This window comes from Pseudophryne corroboree, chromosome 6 (assembly GCF_028390025.1).
Source record: "Pseudophryne corroboree isolate aPseCor3 chromosome 6, aPseCor3.hap2, whole genome shotgun sequence".
In the NCBI taxonomy this organism is placed as follows: Eukaryota; Metazoa; Chordata; class Amphibia; order Anura; family Myobatrachidae; genus Pseudophryne; species Pseudophryne corroboree.
Genome location: NC_086449.1, coordinates 193,469,350 through 193,489,630, shown reverse-complemented (window position 1 = coordinate 193,489,630; position 20,281 = coordinate 193,469,350). Strand labels below are relative to the sequence as shown.

The following is a 20,281-nucleotide window of genomic DNA, read 5'->3' as shown; positions in this document are numbered from 1 at the left end:
CAGAGGGACGATCACAGGTTCAGCCTGGATGGGTCCCGGAGCCGCGCCGCCGGCCCCCTTACAGAGCCAGAAGAGCGAAGAGGTCCGGAGAAAGCGGCGGCAGAAGACGTTCCTGTCTTCAAATAAGGTAGCGCACAGCACTGCAGCTGTGCGCCATTGCTCTCAGCACACTTCACACTCCGGTCACTGAGGGTGCAGGGCGCTGGGGGGGAGCGCCCTGAGACGCAATAAAAACGATATAAAAACCTTATATGGCTAAAAAAAATGCATCATATATAGCTCCTGGGCTATATGGATGCATTTATCCCCTGCCAGTTTCCTGAAAAAAGCGGGAGAAAAGGCCGCCGTGAAGGGGGCGGAGCCTTTCTCCTCAGCACACAAGCGCCATTTTCTTTCACAGCTCCGCTGGAAGGACGGCTCCCTGACTCTCCCCTGCAGTCCTGCACTACAGAAACAGGGTAAAACAGAGAGGGGGGCACTATTGGCAGCTAATATATAAATACAGCAGCTATAACAGGGAGTAACACTTATATAAGGTTATCCCTGTATATATATAGCGCTCTGGTGTGTGCTGGCAAACTCTCCCTCTGTCTCCCCAAAGGGCTAGTGGGGTCCTGTCCTCTATCAGAGCATTCCCTGTGTGTGTGCTGGGTGTCGGTACGATTGTGTCGACATGTATGAGGAGGAAAATGATGTGGAAGCAGAGCAATTGCCTGTGTTAGTGATGTCACCCCCTAGGGAGTCGACACCTGACTGGATGGTAGTAATTAAAGAATTACGTGACAATGTCAGCACTTTGCAAAAAACTGTTGACGACATGAGACAGCCGACAAATCAATTAGTGCCTGTTCAGGCGTCTCAGACACCGTCAGGGGCGCTAAAACGCCCGTTACCTCAGATGGTCGACACAGACCCTGACACGGATACTGAATCCAGTGTCGACGGTGACGAGACAAACGTAATGTCCAGTAGGGCCACACGTTACATGATCACGGCAATGAAGGAGGCATTGAACATTTCTGACACTACAAGTACCACAAAAAAGGGTATTATGTGGGGTGTGAAAAAACTACCAGTGTTTTTTCCTGAGTCAGATGAATTAAATGAGGTGTGTGATAAAGCGTGGGTTTCCCCCGATAAAAAACTGCTGGTTTCTAATAAATTATTGGCACTATACCCTTTCCCGCCAGAGGTTAGGGCACGTTGGGAAACACCCCCTAGGGTAGATAAGGCGCTCACACGCTTATCAAAACAAGTGGCGTTACCGTCTCCTGATACGGCCGCTCTCAAGGAACCAGCTGATAGAAGGCTGGAAAATATCTTAAAAGGTATATACACACATACCGGTGTTATACTGCGACCAGCGATCGCCTCAGCCTGGATGTGCAGCGCTGGAGTGGCTTGGTCGGATTCCCTGACTGAAAATATTGATACCCTGGATAGGGACAGTATATTATTAACTATAGAGCATTTAAAGGATGCATTACTATATATGCGAGATGCACAGAGGGATATTTGCACCCTGGCATCTAGAGTAAGTGCGATGTCCATTTCTGCCAGAAGAACGTTATGGACGCGACAGTGGTCAGGTGATGCGGATTCCAAACGACATATGGAAGTATTGCCGTATAAAGGGGAGGAGTTATTTGGGGTCGGTCTATCGGACCTGGTGGCCACAGCAACGGCTGGAAAATCCACCTTTTTACCCCAAGTCACCTCTCAGCAGAAAAAGACACCGTCTTTTCAAACCCAGTCCTTTCGTCCCTATAAGGGCAAGAGGGAAAAAGGCCGCTCTTTCCAATGACGCTGGGGCTCTGCAAGCAGACTCTGGCACGGTGGGGGGCCGTCTCAAGAATTTCAGCGCGCAGTGGGCTCACTCGCAAGTGGACCCCTGGATCCTGCAGGTAGTATCACAGGGGTACAAATTGGAATTCGAGACGTCTCCCCCTCGCCGGTTCCTGAAGTCTGCTCTACCAACGTCTCCCTCCGACAGGGAGGCAGTATTGGAAGCTATTCACAAGCTGTATTCCCAGCAGGTGATAATCAAGGTACCCCTCCTACAACAGGGAAAGGGGTATTATTCCACGCTGTTTGTGGTACCGAAGCCGGACGGCTCGGTGAGACCAATTTTAAATCTAAAATCTTTGAACACTTACATAAAAAGGTTCAAATTCAAGATGGAGTCACTCAGAGCAGTGATAGCGAACCTGGAAGAAGGGGACTATATGGTATCTCTAGACATCAAGGGTGCTTATCTCCATGTCCCAATCTACCCTTCTCACCAAGGGTACCTCAGGTTTGTGATACAAAACTGTCATTATCAGTTTCAGACGCTGCCGTTTGGATTGTCCACGGCACCACGGGTCTTTACCAAGGTAATGGCCGAAATGATGATTCTTCTTCGAAGAAAAGGCGTATTAATTATCCCTTACTTGGACGATCTCCTGATAAGGGCAAGGTCCAGGGAACAGTTAGAGGTCGGAGTAGCACTATCTCAGGTAGTGCTACGTCAGCACGGGTGGATTCTAAATATCCCAAAATCACAGCTGATTCCAACAACACGTCTACTGTTCCTAGGGATGATTCTGGACACAGTCCAGAAAAAGGTGTTTCTCCCGGAGGAGAAGGCCAGGGAGTTATCCGAGCTAGTCAGGAACCTCCTAAAACCAGGACAAGTGTCAGTGCATCAGTGCACGAGAGTCCTGGGAAAAATGGTGGCTTCTTACGAAGCGATTCCATTCGGAAGATTCCATGCAAGAACTTTTCAGTGGGATCTGCTGGACAAATGGTCCGGATCGCATCTTCAGATGCATCAGCGGATAACCCTATCTCCAAGGACAAGGGTATCTCTCCTGTGGTGGTTACAGAAGGCTCATCGTCTAGAGGGCCGCAGATTCGGCATTCAGGATTGGATGCTGGTAACCACGGATGACAGCCTGAGAGGCTGGAGAGCAGTCACACAGGGAAGAAATTTCCAGGGCTTGTGGTCAAGCATGGAAACGTCTCTTCACATAAATATCCTAGAGCTAAGGGCCATTTACAATGCCCTAAGTCAAGCAAGGCCTCTGCTTCAGGGTCAACCGGTATTGATCCAGTCGGACAACATCACGGCTGTCGCCCACGTAAACAGACAGGGCGGCACAAGAAGCAGGAGGGCAATGGCAGAAGCTGCAAGGATTCTCCGCTGGGCGGAAAATCATGTGATAGCACTGTCAGCAGTGTTCATTCCGGGAGTGGACAACTGGGAAGCAGACTTCCTCAGCAGACACGACCTCCACCCGGGGGAGTGGGGACTTCATCCAGAAGTCTTCCAAGTGATTGTAAACCGTTGAGAAAAACCAAAGGTGGACATGATGGCGTCCCGTCTCAACAAGAAACTGGACAGATATTGCGCCAGGTCAAGGGACCCTCAGGCAATAGCGGTGGACGCTCTGGTAACTCCGTGGGTGTTCCAGTCGGTATATGTGTTCCCTCCTCTTCCTCTCATACCAAAAGTACTGAGAATCATAAGAAGGAGAGGAGTAAGAACGATACTCGTGGCTCCGGATTGGCCAAGAAGAACTTGGTACCCGGAGCTGCAAGAGATGCTCACGGAGGACCCGTGGCCTCTACCTCTAAGGAAGGACCTGCTCCAGCAGGGACCTTGTCTGTTCCAAGACTTACCGCGGCTGCGTTTGACGGCATGGCGGTTGAACGCCGGATCCTGAAGGAAAAAGGCATTCCAGATGAAGTCATCCCTACCCTGATCAAGGCCAGGAAGGATGTAACTGCAAAACATTATCATCGCATTTGGCGAAAATATGTTGCGTGGTGTGAGGCCAAGAAGGCCCCTACGGAGGAATTTCAACTGGGTCGTTTCCTACATTTCCTGCAAGCAGGATTGTCTATGGGCCTAAAATTAGGATCCATTAAGGTTCAAATTTCGGCCCTGTCGATCTTCTTCCAGAAAGAACTGGCTTCAGTGCCTGAAGTTCAGACGTTTGTCAAAGGGGTACTGCATATACAGCCTCCTTTTGTGCCTCCAGTGGCACCTTGGGATCTCAATGTAGTTTTAGGGTTCCTAAAATCACATTGGTTTGAACCACTTGCCACAGTGGATTTGAAATATCTCACATGGAAAGTGGTAATGCTGTTGGCCCTGGCTTCAGCCAGGCGCGTATCAGAATTGGCGGCTTTATCCTATAAAAGCCCTTACCTGATATTTCATTCGGATAGGGCGGAATTGAGGACTCGTCCTCAATTTCTCCCTAAGGTGGTTTCAGCGTTTCACATGAATCAACCTATTGTGGTACCTGTGGCTACTAGGGACTTGGAGGACTCCAAGTTGCTGGACGTAGTCAGGGCCCTGAAAATATATGTTTCCAGGACGGCTGGAGTCAGGAAATCTGACTCGCTGTTTATCCTGTATGCACCCAACAAGCTGGGTGCTCCTGCTTCTAAGCAGACTATTGCTCGTTGGATTTGTAGTACAATTCAGCTTGCACATTCTGTGGCAGGCCTGCCACAGCCAAAATCTGTAAAAGCCCATTCCACAAGGAAGGTGGGCTCATCTTGGGCGGCTGCCCGAGGGGTCTCGGCTTTACAACTTTGCCGAGCAGCTACTTGGTCAGGGGCAAACACGTTTGCTAAATTCTACAAATTTGATACCCTGGCTGAGGAGGACCTGGAGTTCTCTCATTCGGTGCTGCAGAGTCATCCGCACTCTCCCGCCCGTTTGGGAGCTTTGGTATAATCCCCATGGTCCTTACGGAGTTCCCAGCATCCACTAGGACGTCAGAGAAAATAAGAATTTACTTACCGATAATTCTTTTTCTCATAGTCCGTAGTGGATGCTGGGCGCCCATCCCAAGTGCGGATTGTCTGCAATACTTGTATATAGTTATTGTTACAAACAAATCGGGTTGTTTATTGTTGGAAGCCATCTTTTCAGAGGCTCCTACGGTTATCATACTGTTAACTGGGTTCAGATCACGAGTTGTACGGTGTGATTGGTGTGGCTGGTATGAGTCTTACCCGGGATTCAAGATCCTTCCTTATTATGTACGCTCGTCCGGGCACAGTATCTTAACTGAGGCTTGGAGGAGGGTCATAGGGGGAGGAGCCAGTGCACACCAGCTAGTCTAAAGCTTTTACTTTTTGTGCCCAGTCTCCTGCGGAGCCGCTATTCCCCATGGTCCTTACGGAGTTCCCAGCATCCACTACGGACTATGAGAAATAGAATTATCGGTAAGTAAATTCTTATTTTTTTACCAGATCGCTGCGCTGCGAAAACGTCAGCGAGCGATCAACTCGGAATGACCCACTTAGTCTTTTACGAGGACAGAGCGGAGCTCAGGACTAGACAGCAGTTCATGCCGAAGGTTGTCTCTGCGTTCCACCTGAATCAACCTATTGTGGTTCCATCAAGTTCAGTGGGCTCTTCCTTGGCGGCTCCCCGTGGAGTCTCGGCCTTGCAATTATCCCGAGCTGCTACGTGGTCGGGGAAGAACGCTTTTGTTAAGTTCTACAAGTTTGATACCCTGACCATAGAGGATAACCAGTTTGGGCAGGCGGTGCTGCAGCAGTTTCCGCAAGTTCCCACCCGTTCTGAAAGCTTTGGGACGTCCCCATCATACTAAGTCTTCCCAATATCCCTTATGAATGGTAAAGAAAATAGGATATAGTTACCTGTTCAGCTGTTGCTTTGGTTACCAGCCGTTGCTGGTTGTTTTATGTTCGTGGTGTGCTGGTGTATAAATCTCACCATTCATTGGGGTTGATTCAGACCTGATCGTAGATGTGCTAAATTTAGCACACCTTCGATCAGCTTCCCTGACATGTGGGGGGACGCCCCGCACAGGGCTAGTCCGCCCTGCATGTCAGTCCCTGCTCCGTCGCACAGGTACAAAAGCATCGCACAACGGCAGCTCCTGCACGCTGGCAGGGAGCTTCTCGTCGCTGCCCGGGTCACAGCGGCTTCGTGTGACGTCACGCAGCCGCCGCGGCCCGGCCTCCCAACAGTCCAGCACGCCTGCGTTGCACAGACCGCGCCCCCTAAACGGCGGGCAAATGCCGCCGGCCCGTCCCCTCCCACCCTGCGACTGCCTCTGCCTGTCAATCAGGCAGAGGCAATCGTAGGGCTAAGACAGCCGTCGGCTGTCTGGCATGCGCTGGTGCACTGCGGCACCGGCGCATGCGCAGTTCAGACATGATCACTGTTGTGCAAACATGCCGATCAGGTCTGAAATAGCCCCATTGTTGTTATGTTCCTTCTCTCATGTATGTCCTTTCTCCTTCGGGCACTGTTTTACCTATTACTGCCTGTGGGATGGGGCATAGAGGGGAGGAGCCAGCACACCCAGTGGAGAAATTTAAAGTGCATCGGTTCCTTTGGACCCCATCTACACCCCATCGTACTAAGTCTCCCCAATGTCCCTCGTGGACTACTAGAAAAGGATTTACCGGTAGGCAATTAGAATCCTAATTTTACCCCATTTAGTACGTAGGTGTTATTTTTGTTCTTGCTACCAAAGTGCATTACCTTACACTTGTCTGTATTGAAGCCCATTTTCCATTTTGCTGCCCATGCTTCCAGTTTAAGTCATTCTGAAGAGACTTAGCATCTCCCTCCTTTTTTATAACCTTACACAATTTGGTATCGTCTGCAAAAATTTACACCATGCTCTTTAGATCTACTGCTAGATCGTTAATGAAGATGTTGAACAATAGTGGTCCAAGTACAGACCCTTGTGGCACACCACTTAGTACTTCAGTCCAATATGAAAAAGTTCCATTTACCACAACGTGCTGCTTCCTATTATCTAACCAATTTCTGACCCAAGTGCATATTGTGCTCCCTAGCCCTAGTTCTTGTAACTTATAGATAAATCTCATGTGTGGTACTGTGTCGAACGCTTTAGCAAAGTCTAAAAAGTTTACATCCACCTCCTTACCCTGATCAAGGTTTGCACTAACCATTTCATAAAAATCTAGTAAGTTTGTTTGATATGTTATATCCTTCACAAATTCATGTTGGTTCCTATTAAGAACCTTATTGGCTTCAATGAATTTCTGTATACTATCCCTTAGAATACCTTCCAGTACTTTCCCCACTATAGATGTAAGTCTAACTGGTCTATAATTACCTGGTTCGGCTTTACTTCCCTTTTTGAATATCGGCACTACTTCCGCTATATGCTAGTCTTTGGGAACCATGCCTGATGTAAGTGAGTCATTGAAGATCAAAAATAGCGGTCTTGCTAGTTCAGAGTGAAGCTCCATGAGAACACTTGGGTGAATTCCATCAGGACCAGGTGACATATTAATCTTAATTTTTTTTAATCGGTCACAGACTACCTCCTCACTTAAATAAGTACTTAGCAGTGAGACATTATCTTTGTTGAGATTGCGTGTTAATCCTTTCATCTGGTCCTCGTGTGAATACCGATGAGAAAAACGAATTTAATTTATACGCAATGTAATTATCGTTTTTGATTAAGACTCCCAGCTTGTCCTTTAAAGGGCCTATACTCTCCTTCTTTAATCTTTTGCTATTGATTTATTTTTAAAAAATGTGGGGGTTTGATTTGCTTTTCAGCTTTTCAGTTTCTACTTTAGCCGCTCTTTTTTCTTTTTTGCATACTTTGTTACAATCCTTATAGTGCTGGAATAACTCTGCATTCCCATCTTATTTGCATTTTCTCTGACGTCCTAGTGGATGCTGGGAACTCCGTAAGGACCATGGGGAATAGCGGGCTCCGAAGGAGGCTGGGCACTCTAGAAAGATTTATGACTACCTGGTGTGCACTGGCTCCTCCCACTATGACCCTCCTCCAAGCCTCAGTTAGATCTTGTGCCCGGCCGAGGTTGGATGCTCACTAGGGGCTCTCCAGAGCCCTTAGAAAGAAAGTATAGATTTAGGTTTTTTATTTTCAGTGAGACCTGCTGGCAACAGGCTCACTGCAGCGAGGGACTAAGGGGAGAAGAAGCGAACTCGCCTGCTTGCAGCCGGATTGGGCTTCTTAGGCTACTGGACACCATTAGCTCCAGAGGGATCGACCGCAGGCCCAGTCCTTGGTGTTCGGTCCCGGAGCCGCGCCGCCGTCCCCCTTACAGAGCCAGAAGCAAGAAGAGGTCCGGAAAAACGGCGGCAGAAGACATCAGTCTTCACCAAGGTAGCGCACAGCACTGCAGCTGTGCGCCATTGCTCCTCATACACACTTCACACTCCGGTCACTGAGGGTGCAGGGCGCTTGGGGGGGGGCGCCCTGAGCAGCAATAAAAACACCTTGGCTGGCAAAAATACCACAATATATAGCCCCAGAGGCTATATATGTGGTAAATACCCCTGCCAGAATCCAGAAAAAAGCGGGAGAAAAGGCCGCGGAAAAGGGGCGGAGCTATCTCCCTCAGACACACTGGCGCCATTTTCTCTTCACAGTGCAGCTGGAAGAAAGCTCCCCAGGCTCTCCCCTGTAGTTTTCAGGCTCAAAGGGTTAAAAAGAGAGGGGGGGCACTAAATTTATGCGCAATATTGTATATACAAGCAGCTATGGGGGAAAATTCACTCAGTTATAGTGTTAATCCCCACATTATATAGCGCTCTGGTGTGTGCTGGCATACTCTCTCTCTCTGTCTCCCCAAAGGGCTTTGTGGGTCCTGTCCTCAGTCAGAGCATTCCCTGTGTGTGTGCGGTGTGTCGGTACAGCTGTGTCGACATGTTTGAGGAGGAGGCTTATATAGTGACGGAGCAGATGCCGATAAATGTGATGTCGCCCCCTGTGGGGCCGACACCAGAGTGGATGGTTAGGTAAAAGGTATTAACCGACAGTGTCAACTCCTTACATAAAAGGGTGGATGACGTAACAGCTGTGGGACAGCCGGCTTCTCAGCCCGTGCCTGCCCAGGCGTCTCAAAGGCCATCAGGGGCTCAAAAACGCCCGCTCATTCAGATGGCAGACACAGATGTCGACACGGAGTCTGACTCCAGTGTCGACAAGGTTGAGACATATACACAATCCACTAGGAACATCCGTGACTTGATCCCGGCAATAAAAAAAAAAAAAAAATGTGTTACACATTTCTGACATTAACCTCTAAAAATGGGTTTTTATGTTTGGGGAGAAAAAGCAGGCAGTGTTTTGTTCCCCCATCAGATGAATGAATGAAGTGTGTGAAAAGCGTGGGTTCCCCCTGATAAGAAACTGGTCATTTCTAAAAAGTTACTGATGGCGTACCTTTTCCCGCCAGAGGATAAGTTACGCTGGGAGATATCCCCTAGGGTGGATAAGGCGCTCACACGGTTGTCAAAATAGGTGGCACTGCCGTTTTAGGAACGGCCACTTTGAAGGTACCTGTTGATAAAAAGCAGGAGGCTATCCTGAAGTCTGTATTTACACACTCAGGTACTAGACTGAAACCTGCAGAGCGTGCTGCTGCAGCGTGGTCGGTGACCCTGTCAAACATACTAGTTTGCTAACATGAGAACATATTAAAGACGTCGTCTTATATATGAGGGATGCACAGAGGGATATTTTGCCGGCTGGCATCCAAAATGAATGTAATGTCCATTCTGTCAGGAGGGTATTAGAGACCTGTCACTGGACAGGTGATGCTGACCTTAAAAGGCGCATAGAGATTCTGCCTTATAAGGGTGAGGAATTATTTGGGGATGGTCTCTGGGACCTCGTATCCGCAGCAACAGTTGGGAAGAAATATTTTTACCTCAGTTTTCCTCACAGACTAAGAAAGCACTGTATTATCAGGTACAGTCCTTTCGGCTTCAGAAAAGCAAGCGGGTCAAAGGCGCTTCCTTTCTGTACAAAGACAAGGGAAGAGGGAAAAAGCTGCACCAGTCAGCCTGTTCCCAGAATCATAATTCTTCTCTCGCTTCCTCTGAGTCCACAGCATGACGCGGGGGCTCCACAGGTGTAGCCAGGTAGGGTGGGGGGCCGTCTCAAAAATTTCAGCGATCAGTGGGCTCGCTCACAGGTGGATCCCTGTTTCATTCAAGTAGTATTTCAGGGGTACAAGCTGGAATTCGAGATGTCTTCCCCCCGCCGTTTCCTCAAATATGCCTTGCCGACAACTCCCTCAGGCAGGGAGGCTGTGCTAGAGGCAATTAATAAGCTGTATTCCCAGCAGCTAATACTTAAGGTGCCCCTACTTCAACAAGGACGGGGTTACTATTCCACACGGTTTGGGGTACCGAAACCGCATGGTTCGGTGTGACCCTTCTTTATATTTAAAATCCTTGAACACATGCAATTCAAGTTCAAGATGGAATCGCTCAGGGCGGTTATTGCAAGCCTGGACGAGGGGGATTACATGGTATCCCGGGACATCAAGGATGCTTACCTGCATGTCCCTATTTACTATCCTCGTCAGGAGTACCTCAGATTTGTGGTACAGGATTACCATTACCAAGTCCAGACTCTGCCGTTTGGACTGTACATGGCACCGAGGGTGTTACCAAGGTAATGGCCGGAATGATGATACTCCTTCGAAAAAGGGGATTTTTAATTATCCCGTACTTGGACAATCTCCTTATAAGGGCGAGGTCCAAGGAGCAGTTGCTAGTCGGGGTAGCACTATTTTGGAAAGTGCTACAACAGCACGGTTGGATTCTAAACAGTCCAGAGTCACAGCTGGTTCCTACGACACGTCTACTGTTCCTGGGGATGGTTCTGGACACAGACCAGAAATAAGTGTTTCTCCCGGAGGAGAAAGCCAAGGAGCTGTCATCTCTAGTCAGAGACCTCCTGAAGCCAAAACAGTTATCGGTGCATCATTGCACGCGAGTCCTGGGAAAAATGATAGCTTCCTACGAAGCAATCCCATTCGGCAGGTTCCATGCAAGAACTTTTCAGGGGGACCTGTTAGACAAGTGGTCCGGGTCGCATCTTCAAGATGCATTAGGCTGATAACCCTGTCTCCAAGGACCAGGGTATCTCTACTGTAGTGGCTGCAGAGTGCCCATCTTCAAGAGGGCCGCAGGTTCGACATACAGGACTAGGTCCTAGTGACCATGGATGCCAGCCTTTGAGGCTGGGGGGCAGTCACACAGGGAAGAAACTTCCAGGGACTTTGGTCAAGTCAGGTGACTTCCCTACATAAATATTCTGGAACAGAGGGCCATTTACAATGCCCTGAGTCAGGCAAGGCCTCTGCTTCAAAACCAGCCGGTACTGATCCAATCAGGCAACATCACGGCAGTCGCCCATGTAAACCAACCGGGCGGCACAAGAAGCAGGATGGCGATGGCAGAAGCCACAAGGATTCTCCGATGGGCGGAAAATCATGTGTTAGCACTGTCAGCAGTGTTCATTCCCGGAGTGGACAACTGGGAAGCAGATCTTCTCAGCAGACACGACTTCCACCCAAGAGTGTGGGGACTTCATCCAGAAGTCTTCCAAAGGATTGTACACCATTGGGAAAGGCCACAGGTGGACATGAAGGCGTCCCGCCTCAACAAAAAGCTATAAAAGATATTGCGCCAGGTCAAGGGACCTTCAGGCGATAGCTGTGGACGCTCTGGTAACACCGTGGGTGTACCAGTCGTTTTATGTGTTCCCCCCTCTGCCTCTCATACCAAAGGTACTGAGAATAATAAGAAGGCGAGGAGTAAGAACGATACTCGTGGTTCCGGATTGGCCAAGAAGAGCCTGGTACCCAGAACTTCAAGAAAATATATCAGAGGACCCATGGCCTCTGCCGCTCAGACAGGACCTGCTGCAGCAGGGGCCCTGTCTGTTCCAAGACTTACCGCGGCTACGTTTTGATGGCATGGCGATTGAACGCCGGATCCTAAAGGAAAAGGGCATTCCGGAGGAAGTCATTCCTACGCTGATTCAAGCCAGGAAAGATGTAACTGCAAAACATTATCACCGCATATGGCGGAAATATGTTGCTTGGTGTGAGGCCAAAAAAGGCCCCAACAGAGGAATTTCAACTAGGTCGATTTCTGCATTTCCTACAAGCAGGAGTGTCTATGGGCCTAAAATTAGGCTCCATTAAGATACAGATCTCGGCTCTGTCGATTTTCTTCCAGAAAGCATTAGCTTCAGTACCTGAAGTTCAGACATTGTAAAAGGAGTGCTGCATATTCAGCCCCCGGTTGTGCCTCCAGTGGCACCTTGGGATCTCAACGTGGTGTTGAGTTTCTTAAAATCACATTGGTTTGAACCACTAAAAACCGTGGATCTAAAATATCTCACGTTGAAAGTGGTCAAGTTATTGGCCTTGGTTTCGGCCAGGCGTGTATCAGAATTGGCGGCTTTGTCATATAAAAGTCCTTATCTGATTTTCCATATGGATAGGGCAGAATTGAGGACTCGTCCCCAGTTTCTCCCTAAGGTGGTATCAGCTTTTCACTTGAACCAACCTATTGTGGTGCCTGCGGCTACTAGGGACTTGGAGGATTCCAAGTTACTGGACGTAGTCAGGGCCTTGAAAAATTATGTTTCCAGGACGGCTAGAGTCAGGAAAATTGACTCGCTATTTATCCTGTATGCACCCAACAGGCTGGGTGCTTCTGCTTCTAAGCAGACTATCGCTCGCTGGATCTGTGACACGATTCAGCAGGCGCATTCTGCGGCTGGACCGCCGCATCTTAAATCAGTGAAAGCCCATTCCACAGGGAAGGTGGGCTCATCTTGGGCGGCTGCCCGAGGGGTCTCGGCTTTACAACTTTGCCGAGCTGTTACTTGGTCAGGGGCAAACACGTTTGCAAAATTCTACAAAATTGATACCCTGGCTGAGGAGGACCTGGAGTTCTCTCATTCGGTGCTGCAGAGTCACCCGCACTCTCCCGCCCGTTTGGGAGCTTTGGTATAATCCCCATGGTCCTTACGGAGTTCCCAGCATCCACTAGGACGTCAGAGAAAATAAGATTTTACTCACCGGTAAATCTATTTCTCGTAGTCCGTAGTGGATGCTGGGCGCCCATCCCAAGTGCGGATTGTCTGCAATACTTGTATATAGTTATTGCCTAACTAAAGGGTTATTGTTGAGCCATCTGTTGAGAGGCTCAGTTATATTCATACTGTTAACTGGGTATAGTATCACGAGTTATACGGTGTGATTGGTGTGGCTGGTATGAGTCTTACCCGGGATTCAAAATCCTTCCTTATTATGTCCGCTCGTCCGGGCACAGTGTCCTAACTGAGGCTTGGAGGAGGGTCATAGTGGGAGGAGCCAGTGCACACCAGGTAGTCAGAAATCTTTCTAGAGTGCCCAGCCTCCTTCGGAGCCCGCTATTCCCCATGGTCCTTACGGAGTTCCCAGCATCCACTACGGACTACGAGAAATAGATTTACCGGTGAGTAAAATCTTATTTTTTGAATGCTCGCCTTTTTTTTGCCCATTAGTCCCATTAATAAAGCCATGTGGAGTGGTAGACATCCGCCATTGGAGCATTCCCATCTTATTTGCATTTTTTTGAATGCTCGCCTTTTTTTTGCCCATTATTCTACGCGGGCCACATCCACCTGGCCTCTTCACCGACACTCATTTTAAGCATTTCATTAACAATTTAAGACATATAAAATATGCTTTTGATCTAGGTGATAGTTAATAAACAAATAAACCAATGTACCTGTTCACACTTCCTGATAAGTGTTTTCTTCATTTTGCTGCAATTGTGATGTTGCCTGAAGCAGGCAAAAGTATTAATGGTATGTAAAATACAGTGGTGTTCTATGGGAATGCTCTTTAAGTACAGAGTACACTATGCTGTAGGGAAGCTTTGAGACCTGTTAATGCTTTGTTGCACAAGGACATAGTACAAGGTTTTTAATGCTCCGACACCAACGAGTATGAATCCTAACACTAATATATGTTTCTTTTAACAGAGCGTACCACGTTCCGAGTGGGAAGATCCTGGCTGTGAAGGTATGAAGAGAACGTCTCTCTATATACCAGAATCCTGTCCTATATAAAATGAAAGCCAATTTATTTATATTCTCAGATGCATACTAGCACATTGGTTCTATAAACTACAATAAAAATACAGTACGCTATGCATAACTACAAACACAGAAAAACACCAAAGTATATTATAATATGTCAGGTTGGTGCCATTGTACATTAAGGAACTGCACATGCACTTTTGGTAGCCAATACAAAATTCCTTTAGTTCCGTACGGTCAGCTGTTTTGGAGGAAATAACCAGGACCCTCTTGTGTTGTGTATGTCTGGCTTCAGGGGCGTAAGTTCATCCCAGATGCCAGGAGGCAAGCTGGAGTTTGGTGGCCCCCCAGCGAGTCCCATTATATAAACGAGCAGCAGTGGTGGCTGCACCGTAGTTTGTTGCAGTGCAGGCTGAGCGGTACCAGGCAGGAGCTGTCCTGTCCCCTATTAGAAAGGTTAGCAGGTCTCCTGAGACAGAGACAATTTACTCTACAGCATCAGCGGTGGTTGTGCAGCAGAGCTCTGCTGAAAGAGCAGCGGCCACACTTGGATCCTGCTGTGAACCACACAGGTGCTTCTGTACATGCATGTGCCCCTTCAGAGCTTGGAGCCCGAAGACAGGTGACTCCATTGCCTGTGGGAGTTATGCCCCTGTCTGGCTTGTGACTTCTAGATGCCCCGTCTTATTTCAGCAACTTGCCAACATTTGAAATTGCCAAAATATAAACCATCCCAGTTTTTGTGACCCTTAAAGAACTGCACTCGTGTCTCTGCAGCTTCTCAGACAATAGCTTATGTTTCCCTTGATCATATACCATTGCTGGATGAGCAGTTGTTCTAATCTGAACAAGGTCACTGCTTAAAGGTAGAACTCTTCCATTGTGTAACCCCCCACCCAACTGCTGCCTAACCGCAATCTCTTTTTTAATTGCTCTTTAATTCATTGAGAGTGACTTTTATATGAATTTTCATGCAAGAGCCTTTCTAGTCCTACAGCGCATGAAAATGTTGTTGGATGGTCATTGCATGTACTTTCCCTAAACGGCCCGCGCTCCTCCCCCCCCCCAATCCCATATCATATTTAGCCTGTATGTAATGTCCTCTCACTTTTTGGTATGCTTGCAAATTTGCTAGAGAAGCTGTGTGCCTAGACAGAACATGTATCTCACTGTGTTCCTCACCCCTCCTGCATATGAGGGATGAGAAGGCGGATAACCCTTTTCACGTGGACGTGTAATCCCATCTTATGCCCTGCAGTGGTTTACTTACTGTAGCAGACAATTATGTCGCTGGTGATTAAGTGAATTAAAACTGAACATCAGCCTAATTTGACCTGCAATGTTTGCTGTGTCGCTCTCTGTCTCTGGCGCAGTTTCTGCACAAGGCCTGCTCTGACAGCCTGTGATAGATTGCTTTCCTTAGAACGTATATTGTAAGAGTTTGCTGCTAATTCAAACAGAGCACCACAAATAAATGAATCACTGGCACCTGAGATCCCACATTTATGTGACTGCTCGCCTCCTGGCCCCTCGCAGGTAAGGAGACGGACTGACATAAAATCACTTAGCATGTCAAATTCTATGTCACTTCAAAGGATACTTAGAGCGCGCACGCGATGATGTAGGCCCAACATTGCTGCCCAGCCTTTATATTTACTCAATTACATGATATACTGTTCATCAGCATAATATCACAGTTTTAAGTGTTTTTATACATAGATGCCAAGCTCTAGGCTAATTATCTGTCTATGCAATACACAATTGAGATTTCTTCATACTTAATTATATAGATTAGCTCTTGAGTTTTATCTAATTCATTTTAAATCCAGGGATTCAATTGTCTGATTACAGAGTTACCATAACAAGATCTCCCCCTGGGAAGAATTATTATTATCCTATGTGCCTATATAACAGTAACCTGCATGTTGTCTAATAGTTATGCACTTGTGGTTCTGATCCATAGCAGAAAACCACAGTATCTGAGAGCATTCTCTAACCATTGTTCTGTTGCTACCCCTTCAAATAACATAAACAGGCTATTTCCTAAGGGAGGGTGAGCCCCCCTCCCCTACTTACACAGCAGTCTGACCTGTCCCCAGGGTATGTTCCTCCCTTGGCTGCACCTGACACAGGTTAAATGCCTCTCACACTTTAATTGAGTAAAATTGCTATGATGTAGCAGCAAATTATTTTTTTTTCCCCAAGTTTTTCTGCGCTGAAAAATGTAAGTGAGTGGAGTTGGCAAATGACTATTGATTTGGGGAAGTGTGTTTTAAATTTCTCTTGGCAGTTCTATATTACAGTTACAAGCTGGATTAGTCAGAGCGTTTATAAATAACCCTAAAGCAAGCTTGTGATTGAAACAGGTTGCGTCTTATTCTATTTCTTTTGATGCCAGCTTTCTGAAATTTAATTTATGCCTTCGCATATCCTCTGTCTATATTCCTCCCCCTGCTACACATAAATCTTAATTTATATGTCTGTTCTGACGGCTGCACAGATATACGAGTGCATTGTATAGGAAGCACGTCAAGACACTTTCGGTGTATATTTTTTTTCTGTTATTGCCAGAGGGAACTCCATTACACAGCAAGGAATACAGTGTCCACACTAAAAGCCTAGATCATACCCAGGCAGGTTGTGTGGGTGCTTATGATATGTGCTGAGGCTCTGTGTTTGATGAGTGACATTATGATATGTGCATAATTGATTAACAGTCACCAAGGCCTGTTTATAATATAATGAGCTTATAGGGAAGAGCTGTCCTAGGTTATATGGATGCTTTTCACAATCCCATTGCTGTCTTATTCTAACAGAATAGTGCCACCTGTCCCCTGCTAGTGTCACTCAAATAGATGCCAATTCTCTCCCAGGCTTTTATGTGTTATATAGAGATTTGGGGTCTTCTGTATAAACGTCAAGCGGCAGGGAACCAACAACAGGACAATTATGTATCCACACTCCAATTTGTTGTCAGTAGGTGCTGTAATGTCTGTATAGCACAGAAAAGCATTATGGCGTCTGTATGTAAGTTGCAGTGCTGGTGAAGATTTCCAGCATATGACTGGCAGGCACCATGGCTTCTGGAAGTGGCAGAGAGGCTACAGGTGCATCATTTCCAGGGATTGTGGCTGTGGAAAAAGATTTAGCAAATGCACACAAGTAGCAAAACCAGCAGCTTCACTGTGTAGCGGGTCTGAAATTTCCTTTGAAACACTTGTAAGACATCCTTTATTTATTCTCCTCCAGCCTTACTTTTGATTTTATTGTGCTTTACCACATGGCTCTGGATTCCAACCTCTCAATTCTGTGATGCACCCGTTGACCCGCCTTTAGTGCGTTTCTTTTTTTTTGGTGACCTTTTAGTGTATGAATATTGTAATAAAACATAATCGTGTGTTAATTTACATACCAACTCAAATCTTGGCTGATTCTTCTTAATGTAAAGATCACATCCCCATTGCACAAACTTATTTTAATACATTTTTGGCAAAATTTTTGGGGAGCATCTAGACTGCTAAAGGGACACACAGATACGTCCACACATATTAGATTATCAATTTTCGGAATTGAAATTCCTATTTTCATTTAGGTCCTAGCAATGCTTGAAATGTTTGGTTAGTGGAAAGAACACATTTTGAATAAAATAATATCTAAACGATTCTTCAAAGCACACTTCCTGGGTATTAAATGTATGTGTCATGTTCCAGTTCATTGAGCACTGTTTCCAGTTAATTTGCTTGCACATAGGCAGTCGCTGTTACTTTTAAGATCAAGTCCTCCTTTATCATGCAGACTGAGAGTTTGATGTGGGGCTGTGTAATGCTTCTATCGCAATGTCTTCCTTAATATATTTTACAGCTGCGCAATTGGAGAAGGGTACACTTGTTCCAGTTTGAGAGCACAAGTCTTTGCTTGTTTGGGGGCTGGAGACAGAGTGTGCCGCTGCTATCTGTGGCACGCTGAACACACAATATCAATCAGTGACAAGTGTTTTGTGTCTGTTCTCCGTAGGTCATTCCGTTAGACATTACAGTGGAGCTGCAGAGACAGATTATGTCAGAGCTGGAGATTCTGTACAAGGTGCGTGAGCTTGGCGCCACTGTTTTGGGAATTGTTGTCACAACACACAGTTTTTTTTGACAATGCCACTTTCCTCTTGTTTACAGTGTGACTCTCCATACATAATCGGCTTTTATGGCGCGTTTTTTGCGGAGAATCGGATTTCTATCTGTACGGAATATATGGATGGTGAGTTTAGAGGCGATATGAATCTGGTTACTGTTATACAATGTAGAACTTTGTGTGGTGCCTTTCTGTATGCAGCAACATTAAGAGAACAACTAGCAATCCAATATAAAACATGTCACTCCTTCAGTAAAGAAAATTTAGGAACAGCCAATCAGTTCAAAATCCAAAGCAAAGCAGATCTTCAGTATAGTTAGATGAAAAAGAAAGTACATTGGCTTTCAAATATGTGAGCTTATAAACCATGGCTTAATTAACAATCATATAATTTCTTACCAAGTCCTAAAATGTGATAAATATTGGCAACAATCTGTTATGGCAAATAAGTCGAAACAAAATGGGTGAACATGAATGACCAACTTATGAAAAGTAAATATACCCTACCAGTGAAAGGTTTTAGACCCCTCCAGTTTTTATTGAAATGTAACCAAATCAAGTCCATTTAATCGCCTGCAGTGGTACATTGGTAAGCAGTAAATTGCTAGAGGTTTTTTTTTTAAGTTTAGAATAGCGAAAAACGAAAATGTCAATTTCAGGCCTTTTTCTGGGAACAAGTAATGAATTAAGAACCTGCAACTGTTTTGCAGCGATGACATAAAGGCATGAAGCACCATCGGTGAACTACTGTAGACAAGATTAATGTCTAATGGAGCAGTGACTGAAAGTTTAAAACTTTGGTTCATCACGCAGGGTTTTTGTTTGCTGTCAAGTAGGCTAAAAAATGGCTTCTCAGTGTTTGGAGTTTGATTGCAAAAACACCTCATGTTTTGCTATTCAGAGCATTGCCCTTTTAAATTTTGGCCTTAAACACGCTGGCAAGTGGCAATTGTAGCTGGAACAATGGGGGTGTTCAGAAAACTTAATAAGTTAAATGTATGTTTAGCTTTACAACTTGCTGCTTAGTAAATAGACCCATGTGACACCAACTGTAAAACATGGAGGAGCAAGGGTGATGGTATGGGGCTCTTTTGATGGATCCCAAGTCTGCACCCTGAACCAAAAGGTCTACCACAGCATTTTCCAGTGCCATGCAATACCCTCTGGCCTACACCTAGTTGGTCAAGGCTTCACCCTACAACAAAATAGTAAGCCAAAACATACCTCCAGGTCTTGTTAGAACTACCCTCAAGAAAAGGAACAATATATTAGGGTGCAAATCACCAGCACAGTCTACAGACTTAAACCCCACGAAGCTTGTTTGGAATGAACTGGACAGAAAGGTGAAAGCATACAACCTACAAGTACAATACATTTGTGGGAACTTCTGCATCAGTGTTCAGAAGAGCTTCCCGAAGAATGGGGCAGATGTATTAAGCTGGAGAAGTGATAAAGCAGGGATAAGTGCAAGGTGATAACGCATCAGCCAATCAGCTCCTGTCAATCTACATATTGAAGCTGATTGGCTGGTACGTTCTCACCTTGCACTTATCACTGCTTTATTACTTTTCCATGCTTAATACATCTGCTCCCTTATTTGAATTTTATTGTAAAAGGAATGCCAGATGTGTGTTCAACGGCAATATCTGCAAATTGTGGCTACATTGACTCAAACATTTAGATTAAATCTTGTTAAAATAATTCTATGATTTTTTAATCTTTAAGTGTTCATTCGTAAAATGCTTTCATTTCGGAGTACATTGAACTGCATACATTTCAATAAAAAGAACTGGAAAAATGGGGGGGAGGGGTGTTAAAACTTTTTACTGATAGTGTAACTTGTATAAATAAATAATAATTTGAGCCAGGTTCTGTTAATCACATTCACGTCATTATGTAAATGGTCCTTTGGCAGTTTGGTCTGATGCATTCAGGTTTATAATAACATCATACCAAGCAGTATAAAGGCATCTGCAGTTATCTCAGGCCAGATTGCTTGTTAGTCTGGATACAGTTATAGTTCCATCTCTAAACAGTTAGAAGTCCATCATTCTGCACTGAGAAATAGATAATTTACACATCAAGCACTGAAAACCACTCCAGTTATTCCCAGGAGGCGACGTCTCAGAAAATGCCACCAGAAGATCAAACTGTAAGATTATCCAAGAACCAAAAAGTCATGAGAAGACTGGCTAAGTACGTGTTTTTCATAGAAGGGAAGCCAGGAGAAGAAGTCCTTTCTCTCAAATAAACATTGCAGACTGGCTTAC

At 46.0% G+C, this 20,281-nt stretch overlaps 1 protein-coding gene across 2 annotated transcripts in view; it reads left to right on the top strand.

Annotated features, from left to right (window-relative positions):
- The window catches only part of MAP2K5 (mitogen-activated protein kinase kinase 5), a 270,085-nt gene that overhangs the window by 154,774 nt on the left and 95,030 nt on the right, over positions 1 to 20,281 (top strand). For both annotated transcript variants that reach the window (XM_063925546.1, XM_063925547.1), the window contains exons 9-11: positions 13,830 to 13,869; positions 17,901 to 17,969; positions 18,056 to 18,137. In XM_063925546.1, coding sequence (XP_063781616.1) covers positions 13,830 to 13,869; positions 17,901 to 17,969; positions 18,056 to 18,137 — 191 coding nt within the window. The remainder of the gene's footprint in view (positions 1 to 13,829; positions 13,870 to 17,900; positions 17,970 to 18,055; positions 18,138 to 20,281) is intronic.